General features: G+C 36.5%; 1 protein-coding gene across 1 annotated transcript; it reads left to right on the top strand.

Annotated features, from left to right (window-relative positions):
* The first annotated feature begins 10,769 nt into the window (after positions 1–10,769).
* On the top strand, positions 10,770–14,944 carry LOC122277692. The gene is made up of 5 exons (XM_043087783.1): positions 10,770–11,461; positions 12,731–12,949; positions 13,937–14,035; positions 14,246–14,350; positions 14,565–14,944. Exons 1-5 carry the CDS (start codon positions 10,889–10,891, stop codon positions 14,775–14,777), a joined length of 1,209 nt encoding a protein of 402 aa, XP_042943717.1. The 5' UTR covers positions 10,770–10,888; the 3' UTR covers positions 14,778–14,944.
* Positions 14,945–15,069: the final 125 nt, after the last annotated feature.

Raw genomic sequence — 15,069 nt, 5'->3', positions numbered from 1 at the left:
GACACTCCGCTTGAGAGAATATCATATTTTTACAGATCAGGGTTTATTCCGCCGTCAGAGTATATATATATATATATTTTTTTTTTTTTACATCTTAGGGCGGACCTTTGGCCTGGAAAACTCTGTTTTGATTATAGAAACACTTAGAATTTATTTTTCCTTTGATTTTTGTTTAGATTCGGAGAGGATGATTCATACAATCGATCATTCACGCAGCTACACAATTTCCACTGGATCATTCACTCACACTGCAGCAGATTAAAGAACTCCTTGAGGGATCTAATTGCCACTGCAGCTCAGCCTCCTCCACCGCTTCGAATTTTCATCTCCATTCAATTGGCTTGATCTTTTCAATTCCTTACTTACTATTTCATTTCAGTTTTAAGTTTCTGAATTATTTTGGAGAATTTTGATTTAGATGTTTGAGTAATTTATTTGTTATTCATTTAATTCATGTTATTTATTTTTATCGTTTCGTTAAGCTTTCATTTTAATAGTGATTACAATTATGGTGGTTTAATTTGAGAATTTGTGATTTAAATACAATGATGAACCCTAGAATAATGATTTTGGGGCTTTTCAATTTTCAGTGCATGTTTTGTCAATTACTTTTTAATTTAGTTTAATTCTTAATTTAGTTTTATTAATTTCTGAGTTTAATCTATTAGTCCTTTACATTCCAATCCGACAATCAAAATCTAAAAACATGAATCTAGTCCATGACTAGTATCCTTTTCCATTCATTGCACATACTATCATTTTATTTTCTCTTTGTGAAGTTTTTTACCTTTGTCAACGAGTTTGATTTTTAAGTAACTTTCCCTGAGGAGACGATCTAGGAATTTATTCCTAATTATTACACGACATCCTCCTGCACTTGGGATAGCTTTAGTGCTACTCATTTTTTAGTGAGTCAAGTTTTTGGCGCCGTTGCCGGGGAAAGTATTTTAGCTTAAATTTAAACTCGTTATTTTTGTTATGCTCTTTAAACTGATGTTTCATGTCATGGGTGAGGGACAGCTCAAATAGGTTGCTTAGAGTCACATCGAGTGTTGAGAGTAGTATATACAGTTTGGAGATAGTTAGCTCTTCTATCTTTTCTATTAGTGAGTTAGGTGAGGAAATTGAAATTGAACCAGAAAACATAGCTGCACCTGCACCACGCACTCTTAAGGATTATTTACAACCCACTCGCACCACTACACCTTCATGCATTGTTTTACCTGAAAATGTATCTAATTTCTCTATTAAGTATGGCATGATGTCAGTGAAACCTCAGTTCCACGGGATGGATTCTGAGAGTCCTTACCAGCACTTGACAGATTTTGAGTTGGCTTGCACTACTTTTATCACTAGGGCTGTTACTGATGAATTTATTAGACTTCGTTTGTTTCCTTTCTCTTTAAAGGATAAATCGAAGATTTGGTTTAATTCTTTGAGGCCTAATTCTATTTCTAGTTGGTCTGATATGCAGCGTGAATTCTTACAAAAAAATTTTCCTTTTCAGAGAACTCAGTTTTTGCAAGAGCAAATCAGCCAGTTCAATCAGAGACCTGACAAGACCTCTCAGGCCAGTTGGGAAAAATTTAAAGATTTGGTCAACATTTGTCCACATCATGGTTTTGAATCTTGGAAGTTGGTGAGCTATTTTTACACTGGTCTCACTCCAGAATGTAAGCAGTTTGTTCAGACAATGTGCAATGGGGAGTTCTTCAGCAAGGAACCTAATGAAGCACTATCATTTTTTGACTACCTTGCTGAGAGCGCACAACAGTGGAACACTCGTACTGATCGAGTTCCATTAGCAGCACAGCCACTAAGGGCTATTTCTGGAGGGGGCAGATATGAGCTTAAGGAAGACACTGATGTTCAAGCCCGAATAGCTGCATTGACTAGAAGACTGGAGGTCATGGAAATGGAAAAAGTGAAGGCCGTGAAAGTAGTAGAGGCATGTTCTATATGTGCTGATTCAAACCATAAGACCCAAGACTGCTCGATTATGCCAGTATTTCAATAAGGTGGGTCTGAGCAGATGTAATCAGCTAACTGGGTTAATAGAGTACAAAATCAGCCTTTCTCCAACACATATAATCCGGGGTGGAGGAATCACCCAAATTTCTCATGGAGAAATGATCAGCCTGGTCAGTCCCCACCACCTCAGCAGCAGCCATTTAATCAGGGTGCTCCTCAGCACTAGTATCCACCATATCAGAATCCTCAAAGCTATCCTTATGTAGCTCCTCCTGGATTTCAGCCTCATGCAGCTACACAGAGTTCTCAGCCTTCATCATCTGCAAAGAAGACTCTAGATGATAGTATGACTCAGATGACCAATACACTTCAGCAATTCATGCAGATTCAGGCCACCACAAATAATCAGAACACTCAGGCTATAAATGAGTTGCGAGGCACTATTAATAAAATGAGTACAACCTTAAGCACCCTAGAGAAAGGGAAATTTTCAGCACAGCCTCAGACTAATCCTCAAGTATACAAGTAGCAATAACAGCAAGTGCATAATGTCTCAGGGGATGTTATTGAAACAACGAAGGCAATTCTTACTTTGAGAAGTGGGAAGGAAGTTCCCCAACCAAAAATGCCTATAGACACACAGGTAGTTGGTCCTACACTTGAAGATGTAATAGAGACTGATGAAGTTGAGAAAGAACCAGAGGTAGTGAGACCAGAGCTGAAGAAGCCTGTGAGTGCAGATGTTGAGACTAGTAAGGGATACCAACCTGTGGTTCCCTATCCTCAGAGATTGACAGCTGGCCAAAAGAACAAGTATCACACGGAGATTCAAGAGATTTTCGAGCAAGTGAAAATCAATATTCCACTCTTGGATGCCATAAAACAAGTGCCTTCATATGCAAAATTTTTGAAGGACTTGTGCACAGTGAAGAGGAAGCTGAATGTGAAGAAGAAAGTTTTCCTAACGGAGCAAGTTAGTGCATTGATATTGAGCGAGACTCCTCATAAGTTTGGAGATCCCGGCTCTCCCAACATTTCCATTATGATTGGTGAATCACGCATTGGGAGAGCTTTACTTGATTTGGAGAGTAGTGTGAACTTGCTACCATTCTCAGTATATGAGCAGTTGGGATTGGGTGAGCTGAAAAAGACTTCCATCATGCTACAGTTGGCTAACAGATCAGTTAAGGTACCGAGGGGTATTGTAGAGGACGTGTTGGTCCAGGTGGACAAATTCTACTATCCAGTAGATTTTGTAGTTCTTGACATGCAGCAGCCGGTCTCCACTATTTACCAAGCTCCTGTCATCCTAGGAAGACCATTTCTAGCTACATCAAATGCTTTGATCAATTGCAGAAGTGGAGTTTTGAAGCTTACCTTTGGGAACATGGCACTTGAGTTGAACGTTTTCAACGCTTGCAAGATGCCAGCACATTTTGATGGCACAAGTGATTTGAATGCTATGGAGAGTTTGACACCAACAGATTTTATTTGCTCAACTTCTCCCTTATCTGATGATGATTATATTTTTCAGACACCTGAATTTTTACTTAATGAGAAAATTGATCATATCAATGAAGATGACTTTGATTTTTTTTTATTGTTTTGCAGATTCTTCTTTACCACTTGAAGTACAATTTGCGGGAGTAAGATGGAAACCCCAGTTTGAAGCTCTACCACCACCAGACATGCTTAAATCTTTAAAGGAAGAAGTTCCCCAGTTGGAGCTGAAACCACTTCCTCAAGATTTAAAGTATGTGTTTCTTGGTCCTGAAGAAGGCACTTTTCCAGTGGTGATTTCCTCAAAGCTAAATCAGAAAGATGAAGCACAGTTGATTAAGTATTAAGGAAGCATCGAGGTGCAATTGGTTGGACAATAGCTGACATCAAAGGCATTGATGCCGCTGTATGAACCCACAGAATCCATCTTGAAGATGATGCTAGATCAGTTCGTGATGCTCAATGTAGGCTCAATCCTACCATGAAGGAAGTTGTGAAAGAGAAAGTGCTTAAGCTACTCGCAGTAGGTATCATTTACCCTATTTCAGATAGTAAGTAGGTAAGTCCAACTCAAGTGGTACCAAAAAAATCTTGTTTAACTGTCATAAAAAATGATAAAAATGAGTTGATTCCAACTAGAATGGTTACTGGTTGGAGAATGTGCATTGATTATAGAAAACTTAATTCAGCCAGTAGGAAGGATCATTTTCCTTTACCATTTTTGGATCAAATTTTGGAAAGGGTAGCTGGTAATGCATATTATTATTTCTTGGATGGCTATTCTGGTTATTATCAAATTGTTGTAGCGCCTGAGGATCAGGAGAAAACCACTTTCACCTGTCCTTTTGGCACTTTTGCTTTTACTAGAATGCCTTTTTGTAATGCTCCAGCTACTTTTCAGAGATGCATGATGAGTATTTTTTCTGACATGATTGATGATATTTGTGAAATATTCATGAATGATTTCTCTGTTTTTGGAAAATCCTTTGAGAGTTGTTTGCATAATTTGGCACGTATTCTTCAGAGATGTGAGGAAAAAAATCTTTTACTTAATTGGGAGAAATGCCAATTTATGGTCACTCAGGACATTGTATTGGGGCATATTGTTTCTTCTGAGGGTATAAAAGTTGACAAGGCAAAGATTGAATTAATATCTAAACTTCCTATTCCTAGGACGGTTAGGGATATTCGTTCTTTTCTTGGTCATGCTGGCTTTTATAGGCGGTTTATTCAAGGGTTTAGTTCTATTGCAAAACCTTTGTGCACTCTTTTACAAAATGATATTGAATTTGTTTGGACTGATGAGTGCCAAAAAGCTTTTGATACCCTGAAAAAGTTGCTTACCACTGCACCTATTGTGCAACCTCCACAGTGGGACCTTCCCTTTGAGATTATGACATATGCTAGTGACTATGCCTTAGGAGCTGTTTTGGGGCAGCGGGTGGATAAGAGGCCATTTGTGATTTATTATGCTAGTAGAATCTTGAATGATGCCTAGAAAAATTATACCACTACTGAAAAAGAATTGCTTGCAGTGGTTTTTACACTTGATAAATTTCGGACTTATATTCTTAGTTCTCTTGTTACTATTTTCACTGACCACTCTGCTCTTAAGTATTTGTTGGCTAAGAAAGATGCAAAGCCACGCTTGATTCGCTGGATTCTATTATTTCAAGAGTTCAACATCAACATTAAGGACAAGAAATGAGTTGAAAACGTGGTGGCTGACCACCTCTCTAGATTGTCATCATCTCCTTTTTCAAATGCCAACCTTCCTCTTGATGGTAGTTTCCCGGATGAGCAGCTATTTATGGTTGATAGAGCTCCCTGGTATGCTGACATAGTCAATTATCTGGTGACTGAGCGAATGCCTTCTGAATGGTCCACCCAAGATAAGCGTCGGTTTCTCTCTGAGGTACGACACTTTTATTTTGATGATCCATATCTTTTTAAATATTGTTCGGACCAATTGATTCGAAAATACATTCTTGATGATGAGTTTTCTTCAGTTTTGAGATTTTGTCATATGGGTGCATGTGGTGATCATTTTTCAGCAAAGAAAACAGTTTCAAAAATTTTGCAAAGCGGTTTGTACTGGCCTTCCATGTTTAAATATGCTTATAATTTTTGCAAGGCTTGTGAGCCTTGTCAAAAATTGGGATCCATTAGCAAAATAGACATTATGCCTCTTTCCCCTATTCTGACTTTAGAAATTTTTGATTGTTGGGGAATAGACTTCATAGGACATTTTCCAGTTTCTTTTGGAAACACATATTTTCTTTTGGCTGTGGATTATGTTTCAAAATAGGTGGAGGCCATTGCTTGCAAAACAAATGACCATCATGTTGTCCTGAAATTTTTGCAATCTTTGTTTGCTCGTTTTGGCATGCCAAAAGTTATTATAAGTGATGGGGGTTCTCATTTTTGCAATAAACTATTTTCTACACTTGTGAAGAAATATGGTATCACACACAGAGTTTCTACCCCTTATCACCCTCAAACAAATGGGCACGCTGAATTGGCAAACAGAGAGATAAAAATTATTTTAGAGAAAACCATCAAGCCTAATAGGAAAGATTGGTCGGTTAAACTTCTTGATGCTTTGTGGGCTTATAGGACAGCTTTTAAAACAAATCTAGGGATGTCTCCTTATCGATTAGTTTATGGTAAAACTTGTCATTTACTTGTTGATATTCAGCATCGAGCTCTTTGGGCCATAAAACATGTTAACATGTCACTTGATGAAGCTTCAGGGTTGAGAAAATTGCAGATCAATGAATTGGATGAAACTCGTCGAAATGCTTATGACAACGCTCAGCTTGCAAAGGAACGCATGAAAATTCTGCATAATCAGAAAATTCATCCAAAGCATTTCACACTTGGCCAGGAAGTTCTTTTTTACAACTCTTGCTTGCACATTTTTCCTAGAAAGTTGAAATCCCAATGGAATGGGCCGTACATTGTAAAGACCGTTCATCCTCATGGTACGGTAGACATTGTCAATCCGAAGAATGGTAATAACTTCACTGTCAACGGACAACGTCTAAAGTCATTTCTGAAGGTCTTTGATCCAAATGAAGAGATCTTGCTTGTATAAGACCCCAGGGAAGTGTTTTGATTTGCTTCTCCTTCTTTACATTTTTCTTTACTTGCTTTATTTTTATTTGTTCTTTTGCTTTGATTTTATATTTCATGTTGATTGTTTGTTTTGCTTGCTTAGTTCTGTGCACTTTCTTTTCTTTCGTTCGACTCATTGAGGACTATGTCTCTCACTAGTGTAGCATGTGTGCACAGTTTAAAAAAAAGTATATATAAAAAATAAAAAAATAAGATTTGCGAAATTTGAGCATCTTGGTGGAGTAGTTGAGCAGGTCATTTGTGAAGATTTATTTTCAAGCTTAAAACATAGAGCATGATTTTTCATGCATTATATTTTGTTGATATGTGGCTTGAAACACCGGGATGTTATGCTTATTGAGATGAAACTTGATAAAATTTTTGTAGAACGAAAGGTAAATTTTGAAGGACATTTTGCACATGCTTACGCTTGTAGTGTTCCTTATTTACCATTCATTGATTTAACACTGGAGAAGTAAACTGCAGGACTACCGAGCCATGCAAAAAAAAAAAAGAAAAGAAAAGAAAAAAGAATTTGAAAAGAAAAGAAGAAAAAAAAGAGAGAGAAAAGGAATAAAGGCGACTTAGTGAACTTTCCTAAGTAAAAAGGGCTAGAAACAGTTACCCAAAACTTTGGGAGTTGAGTGTCCAACTTTTAAAAACAGAGCTGGTGTGAAAACTGCTAGTCCCTTGGGCTTTGAGGTAGTTAGAATCAGCAATGATTAATCTTAAAGTTGAAAAATCCTATAGCAAATCATGACTAGTAATGAGGAACACACAACCGGTCTAGCTCCACACACACATTTGAGTTCTGAGACATTTGCCGTAATTCTATGTGAAAGATTATTGAGATAGTCTTGGTGGGTATAACCCTTGGGAGTTGAGTAGTAACGTGTCACTTTTGTGAGAATTTAGAATTGTGTTTGATTGTTTTTGTTTGAATTTCGATCTTTATGTAATATTCATCTCAATTAATTTTCACTATTTTGCTCAAGGATTAGCAAAATGCTAGTTGGGGGGTGTGATTGAGCTGAATTATTGCATTTTAAATACTTTTGGAACTAATATATATTAATTCTTTCATTACTTTATCATTAGTTTTATATGAAAAAATGAATAAATCAAAATTGTGATTTTAATTTATTAAAAGCATGAATTTCTACTCTAATTTTATCAACTGTTGATTAATATGGATTATGGTACATATCGCTCGAGCAGCAGCTTCTGGCCGTCGAGCGAATTCGGGCAAAGTCGAACGCTCGATATTCGCTCGACACTCCGCTTGAGCGAATATCGTATTTTTACAGATCAGGGTTTATTCCGCCGTCAGAGTATATATATATATATATGTTTTTTTTTTTACATCTTAGGGCGGACCTTTGGCTTGGAAAACTCTGTTTTGATTATAGAAACACTTAGAATTTATTTTTCCTTTGATTTTTATTCAGATTCGGAGAGGAGGATTCATACAATCTATCATTCACGCAGCTACACAATTTCCACTGGATCATTCACACACACTGCAGCAGATTGAAGAACTCCTTGAGGGGTCCAATTGCCACTGCAACTCAGCCTCCTTCACCGCTTCGAATTTTCATCTCCATTCAATTGGTTTGATCTTTTCAATTCCCTACTTACATTTTATTTCAGTTTTAAGTTTCTGAATTATTTTGGAGAATTTTGATTTAGACGTTTGAGTAATTTATTTGTTATTCATTTAATTCATGTTATTTATTTTTATTGTTTTGTTAAGTTTTCATTTTAATAGTGATTACAATTACGGTGGTTTAATTTGAGAATTTGTGATTTGAATACAATGATGAACCCTAGAACAATGATTTTGGGGCTTTTCAATTTTCAGTGCATGTTTTGTCAATTACTTTTTAATTTAGTTTAATTCTTAATTTAGTTTTATTAATTTCTGAGTTTAATCTATTAGTCCTTTACATTCCAATCCGACAATCAAAATCTAAAAACATGAATCTAGTCCATAACTAGTACCATTTTCCATCCATTGCACATACTATTATTTTATTTTCTCTTTGTGAAGTTTTTCACCTTTTTCAACGAGTTTGATTTTTAAGTAACTTTTCCTGAGGAGACGATTTAGGAATTTATTCCTAATTATTACACAACATCCTCCTGCACTTGGGATAGCTTTAGTGCTACTCATTTTTTAGTGAGTCAGGGACATACACAAGACAACTTTTAGAACCCATGAGGGTCACTATGAGTTTTTGCTAATGCCCTTTGGGCTTACCAATGCCCCCTCCACGTTCCAAGGATTGATTAATGAGATATTTCGACCCTATTTAAGAAAGTTTGTCTTGGTTTTTTTTTTTTTTTTTTTATGACATATTAGTTTGTAGCAAGTCATTGGAAGACCATTTACAACATTTGCAGATTGTATTGGATACATTAAGGTCTCATCAGTTGTTTGCAAAATAGTCAAAGTGTGTTTTTGGTTGTAGTAAGGTGGAATATCTTGGTCATTTGATCTCTAAAGATGGTGTTAAAGTTGACCCCCACAAGATTACAACAATGCAGACTTGGCCACTGCCCAGAAATTTGAAAGCTTTAAGGGGATTTTTGGATCTCACTACGTATTACAGAAAGTTTGTGCAAAGTTATGGTGCTATAGCAGTACCCCTAACAGCTTTACTCAAGAAGAATTCTTTTGTGTGGTCTAGCAAGGCTCAAGCAGCCTTTGACAAATTGAAATAAACTATGGTTAGTCCTCCAGTTTTAAAATTACCTGATTTTACTAAGAATTTTGTGGTAGAATGTGATGCATCAAGTGAAGGGTTGGGAGCTGTGTTAATGCAAGAAGGCCGGCCGATTGCTTATCTAAGTCAAGTCAAGGTTTACAGGGGAGAAGTCTTATGCTATCTACTTACTTACGAGAAGGAGTTGTGGCCTTAGTGATAACCATAAGGAAGTTGAGACATTATTTGGTTGGGCAACATTTCAAGGCCCGAACTGATCAACAGGCCTTGAAATACCTTTTGGAGCAAAGAGTGGGCACCCCTGCCCAACTGAAATGGGTATCCAAGTTGCCCTTTTGTGATCGTTGAAAAGCATAACGTCAACCATTTACCTCTTTACTGTCCAAATCATGTGACGCCAAATCTCTTGACGCAAATAATGTTATGCTTTTTGTTGCTCTCTCTCATATTTGCGACAACCTACATAGTTGCAAATGACTATGTATTGCTGCTCTAAATTACTTTTGCGACCACATACATGTGTCGGGAATGAGAATTTTTTTTACAGTATATATTTTTATGACATCATCATATTGTCGCAAATAAATACTTTTGTCACTGTATTCAACGTTATTTGCGATCCAAAACTCTATTTTTTGCGTCACTGTACTATAACGCAAATAGTCTTGTTTTTGCAACGTTATTTACCTTGGATGCTAAAGTACTTTTGAGAGTGAGTATTATCGTCTCCCTTGCGTCGATGACACACGGATGGAAACAATTATTTGCATTATAGTTTTGGACTTTTTGCGTCTATTTCAAGTGACGCATAAAGGCAAAATTCTTGTAGTGAATTAATTAATGCTACTCATCATTCATTTTCTCATTATTTCATAATATAACATTAGATAATTGGAGACTTTTTTTTTTTAAAGAAAAGTTTGGGCCACATGTCCAAGAGTGATCATTTTTCAAATTTATTAAGAAAAAACCCTAATTCCGACAGAGAAATACCAAAATTATATAAGAACCAATAAAGATAGAAAAAAATACACTTGTAAACTTATTATTTTATGTCACATTATGGGATGATAAAAAAATAATGATAAATAGATTTTTTTGTAATTTAATGTCTCATTTGTTTTTACAGATAAAATGAGATGAGAAGTATTGAAATTAAAATTAAAATTTGAATAAAATATTATTATAATATATATTTTAATATTATTTTTGTTTTCAAATTTAAAAAACTTAAATTATTTATTTTATTTTATGTAAATATTTTAAAAAATTATAATAATTAAATTAAATGATACAAGCATGGTTGTAGACATGTAGTATCGCGAGGGATCAGTTATTAGTGAGCGTGAAGGCAAACAGCGCGCATCATGCGAAAATTTGAATTAGGTCGAGCGCCAAAATGGTACGAACTCAGTGCCTGACACGTGTACTAAATCCTTTCAAAAATCCGACTTTCTATTCTCTGTTCATCTTCCTCGGAAACCCCTTAACCACACTCACGTCTCTCGTCTCTCTCTCTCTCTCTCTCTCTCTCTCTGCTAAATCATTATTTTCAGATCTCTCCGACCTCAAAAATGGCCTCCCTCAGACCCCACTCTCGCTACAGCACTTATGACTCTCGATCCTCCACTTCTTCCTCTCACTTCTCAGACCCCTCCTCCTCCATTGAGCTCAACAAGCTCAAATCTCCTTTGCGTCCTCACTCCTCTTCCTCCCGTGCACTCGTCAAGTCCAAGCCTTCCGATCTTTCTCGCACCAAATCCAAGCCATCCAACCCGGGCTTGGCCACCATGGTGAAGAAATTTATGGAAAAGAAGTCTTCCACTTCGTCGAAATCTAGGGCGGTGAACAGGACGGTGTTGGTTATTCCATCGGACGCAATCGCCGAGGACCTGAAGAAGACCGCTAGGAAGGGGGCCAGCTTCTCGGGGCTGCATAAGAAACTGTTCGGGAATGAGAATGGGAGTGGGAAGGGAGCGACGTCATTTGAGAAAAAGAAGGAGGTGAAGGCGTTGACGGAGGTAAAGGGAAACACGAGGACTTTGGCGATGGTGCTGAGGAGCGAGAGAGAGCTTCTGTGTTTGAACAAGGAGCAGGAGATTGAGATCGCTGAGCTCAAACTCATGCTTCAGAACAAGAACAGAGAGGTCAGTGGGTCTTTTCCCATTTTCCACTTTAATGGTGACTTTGATTTCGAAATTTGTCTGATTGCGATTTTGAACATTGATATTTTGTACAATTCATTTTTATTACTCGTTTAACAGGAAAATGAAAGCTAAAGTTTGTGTTTTTGCTAACTAAATGACCATTAAAGTATAAAGGATATATAAATTTATAACCGTTACCCTGTCAAATTTTCAAGGAATCGAACCATAGTTTTTTTTTTTAGTCTTAAATTTTCAAAATTTTGTTTCTAGAGCCTGAGATATGACATTTGACTAGGACAAACATTAGTTAGCCCCGCAAATTAAGGGGATTGTTTCCAAAACCACGTATTTTCCCCATAATTTCCCTACCCATGAAATAATACCTTCATTATATCCAACATTCTTACTAGGGGTGAGCATCGGCCGGTCCGGACCGGCAAAACCGACCGGACCGGCACTGTTTGGACCGGACCGGACCGGACCCAATTCGGTCCGGTCCGGTCCGGTCCCATTTTTAAGGGATCGAAAAGATTCGGTCCGGTCCCGGTCCGGGAGTTTTTCACCCCGGACCGGACCGAATAGAAATAAAAAAAAAATAAATATTATTTATATAATAGTATTAGCATATTACTAATATATATAATAGTATACTATATGTATATATATTAAATATATTACAATATAATTACATAAATATTAAAAAAAATGTCATTAAATATTAGCATATTATATAAATATATAGTTATCACTATTACTATTATTACATATAGTTATTAGTTATAGTATAGTTATTATTACATATATTTATTAGTTATAGTATTATTACTAATAGACTAATAGTATTAGCATATTACTAATATATATATAATACTATATGTATATATATTAAATATATTACAATATAATTATATAAATATTTAAAAAAATGTCATTAGATAAAAAAAAAAAAAAAAAAAAAAAAGAAAAAAAAAAAGTCAACCTTGGACCGAATGGACCGACCGGACCGGACCGAATAGGACCGGACCGGACCGGTCTTGATGGAGTTCGGTCCGGTCCAGGGTGGGAAAACCCTGGACCGAATAGGTCCGGTCCGGTCCACAAAACTTCCCCAGACCGGACCGGACCGGACCGAACTCACCCCTAATTCTTACAATGCGGTGCTTATTTGGTAGTGTACATTCCTTTGAAAAATAATGATTTACGAACTCATTAGTTACTTAGAAAGCAAACAACTCATGCATTTTAAGTCTGTTTATATGGGATTTGCAGATTGAGAAATTGAAGGATTTATGCTTGAATCAAAGGGAAGAAATTAAGTCATTGAAGAGTGCAATACTATTCCCAGATGTTATGAATTCTCAGCTTCAAGAGCTTTTGGAGAAACAAGGGTCAGAGTTGAAACAAGCGAAACAACTCATCCCGACTCTCCAAAGGCAGGTCACTTCTCTCACAGGCCAGCTACAATGCCTCGCAGAGGATCTCGCTGAGGTATGAAATTGACATCCTATCTTCTAATCATTCAATGTCAAATTAATGTGATTGGTTTTTGAACATGTTTAGTTCCATGCATGATGAGATCTTTCAAACAATTGCGTTGCATAAGCTGAAGAGTAATTAGTGAAAATACTTAACATGATTCAACCTTTAATTCTTGCTATAACAATACAGCAGCTTATCCCCCACACTCTGCCTACTAAGATGTCTCCGATCTTAAAACTTCTTTAACCAAAAGGTTCAGCAGTTGTTTTCTATTCCTTATAGATGTACATTTGAGTTATTTAGACTAGTGACAAATCCGCGCAATGCGCTAAAATAATTATATTATATATAACTAAAACGGCATGCGTTAAGAAAACTAAAAAAGATGGTTACTAAATTCAAACGAAAATTACTAACATCAAGATATGTTATTTTTTCATTTAATACTTTTAACTTAATTGAATATGTTGTTTAATTTTCATATAGTAACAGAATAAAAGATTAAATGATAGTTAAATAGGAACAAAATTCCATCTAAAATTATAAGTTGTGATAGATTGGGTCAAGGAAAGTTTTTCTTAAGGTTCACTTTTCCTAGTTTAAAAAAGGCGGGTTCACAGTTGAAGTTCTAATGATCTAATTCTTTTGTTTTTTGTCCTAGTGCTAAACTAAACCGTGTGCAACGTGAACTTCTAAGACAATTGTGAAAGTAATAATAGAATGAATTCCGGATTGTGGTGGAAACTTTTTAACTTGCCTAGTTTGGTATATAGAAAATGATGTTAATTAATTCTAGTACTTCAATTGATTGACCGATAATTAGTACGCGGGCGATTTCCATCTAACATGAAGGGCTAGCCATATCTGTTGGGTAAGTTGAGTATGGACTCAAGTAACAAGAAATTATGCTTACTGGTGTTACCCTGAATATTTACTTCCGTTTAAAAGTTTCAGAAACTTTTCAATCTTAATAGATAGTATTTTCCTTTTGAGCAGGTGAAGGCAGATAAACATTCAGAGCGGGCACGTTTCCATTGTCAGGGAAGTTCGCCAAGGACACCAAGATATAATGATGAACATGCCTCAAATTCTTTGGTATGCTTACTTTAATAGAATGTATCACTGAAACTACTAGCGATAGCTTTGGTTGATATATTTTGCTACAACTGGCTAGTTGTTCAGGATAAGTTCTAATTTTAAAATAGCAATAAGCCTAGTTGTAGCAAAGAGAAATAGGCATTGACCCTAGAATGGTTTTTCCCTGTAGCAATAATTTCAATGATAATCTGTTGGAAAATTTTGCAGGAGTTCAGCTCTGGTGATCCAACAACCCCTCAAAGTCCCGATGACATGTTTCTCAAGGATTTAAATCCTTGCTTAACACCCTATTATGCCTTGTCAAAATCCAAGGTATGCATGTGGCGATCCTGTATTCCTTTTCCCAATCTTAATTATGGTGTCGGTGTGAAGCAAAATTTCGGCAATATCCAATCTCACAAATTTGTATGGCATACTTTATAGTTCTTGTCTTTGTTCTCTAAGAGCAACTCTTATGAGACTTGTAATTTCTTGGCCCCTAGGGCGATTGCAAAACATGCTAAATTGAGGATTTCATATTTTGCAGGAATGTGAGGCAATGGGCTATGATTCTCCGGATGATGATTTTCTATCCGAAACCCGCGTGGAGATTGGTTTTGACCCTCGTATGAGGAAGATGTCCAAAAGTTCTGATTGTTGCCAGAATGTCGACACAGGGAGTGCCATGGCCCGTGCAGCTCGTAGATCAGATGAAAGCAAATGCACAAATGGAAAGCAAATGCACCATAAACTTTTCTAGATAATGTCAGTCATTTGTTTTGTCTCAAGCATTGATCTTGTCTTTAGCTCCTGCTGTATCAGTGTATGGAACATAAAGTTTTTGTTCACTACTCAATATACCATAACATGTCGGGATATTACTGGCATAAATGATGTTGATCTATTTAAGCAGGACATTGCCCATCACTCCCCATTACATAACTTCCCAATCAAGCAGCAGAAGAGAACGCATGTTCTCAAACCTAAAAGTAACTGTATTTTTCATGTCAAAACCTGAAGCATTGACAGATAATTCGTTTGGAATTGCCTTC

This window comes from Carya illinoinensis, chromosome 9 (assembly GCF_018687715.1).
Source record: "Carya illinoinensis cultivar Pawnee chromosome 9, C.illinoinensisPawnee_v1, whole genome shotgun sequence".
Classification (NCBI taxonomy): domain Eukaryota; kingdom Viridiplantae; phylum Streptophyta; class Magnoliopsida; order Fagales; family Juglandaceae; genus Carya; species Carya illinoinensis.
Note: the sequence above shows the minus strand (reverse complement) of the source record. Positions and strands in the feature narration are given on the sequence as shown.

Coding starts and splice junctions, on each gene's coding strand:
- LOC122277692 (XM_043087783.1), top strand. CDS start 10,889: ATGGCCTCCCTCAGACCCCACTCTCGCTACAGCACTTATGACTCTCGA. Junction 11,462..12,730: donor TTCAGAACAAGAACAGAGAG/GTCAGTGGGTCT, acceptor TGGGATTTGCAG/ATTGAGAAATTGAAGGATTT. Junction 14,351..14,564: donor ATGCCTTGTCAAAATCCAAG/GTATGCATGTGG, acceptor CATATTTTGCAG/GAATGTGAGGCAATGGGCTA.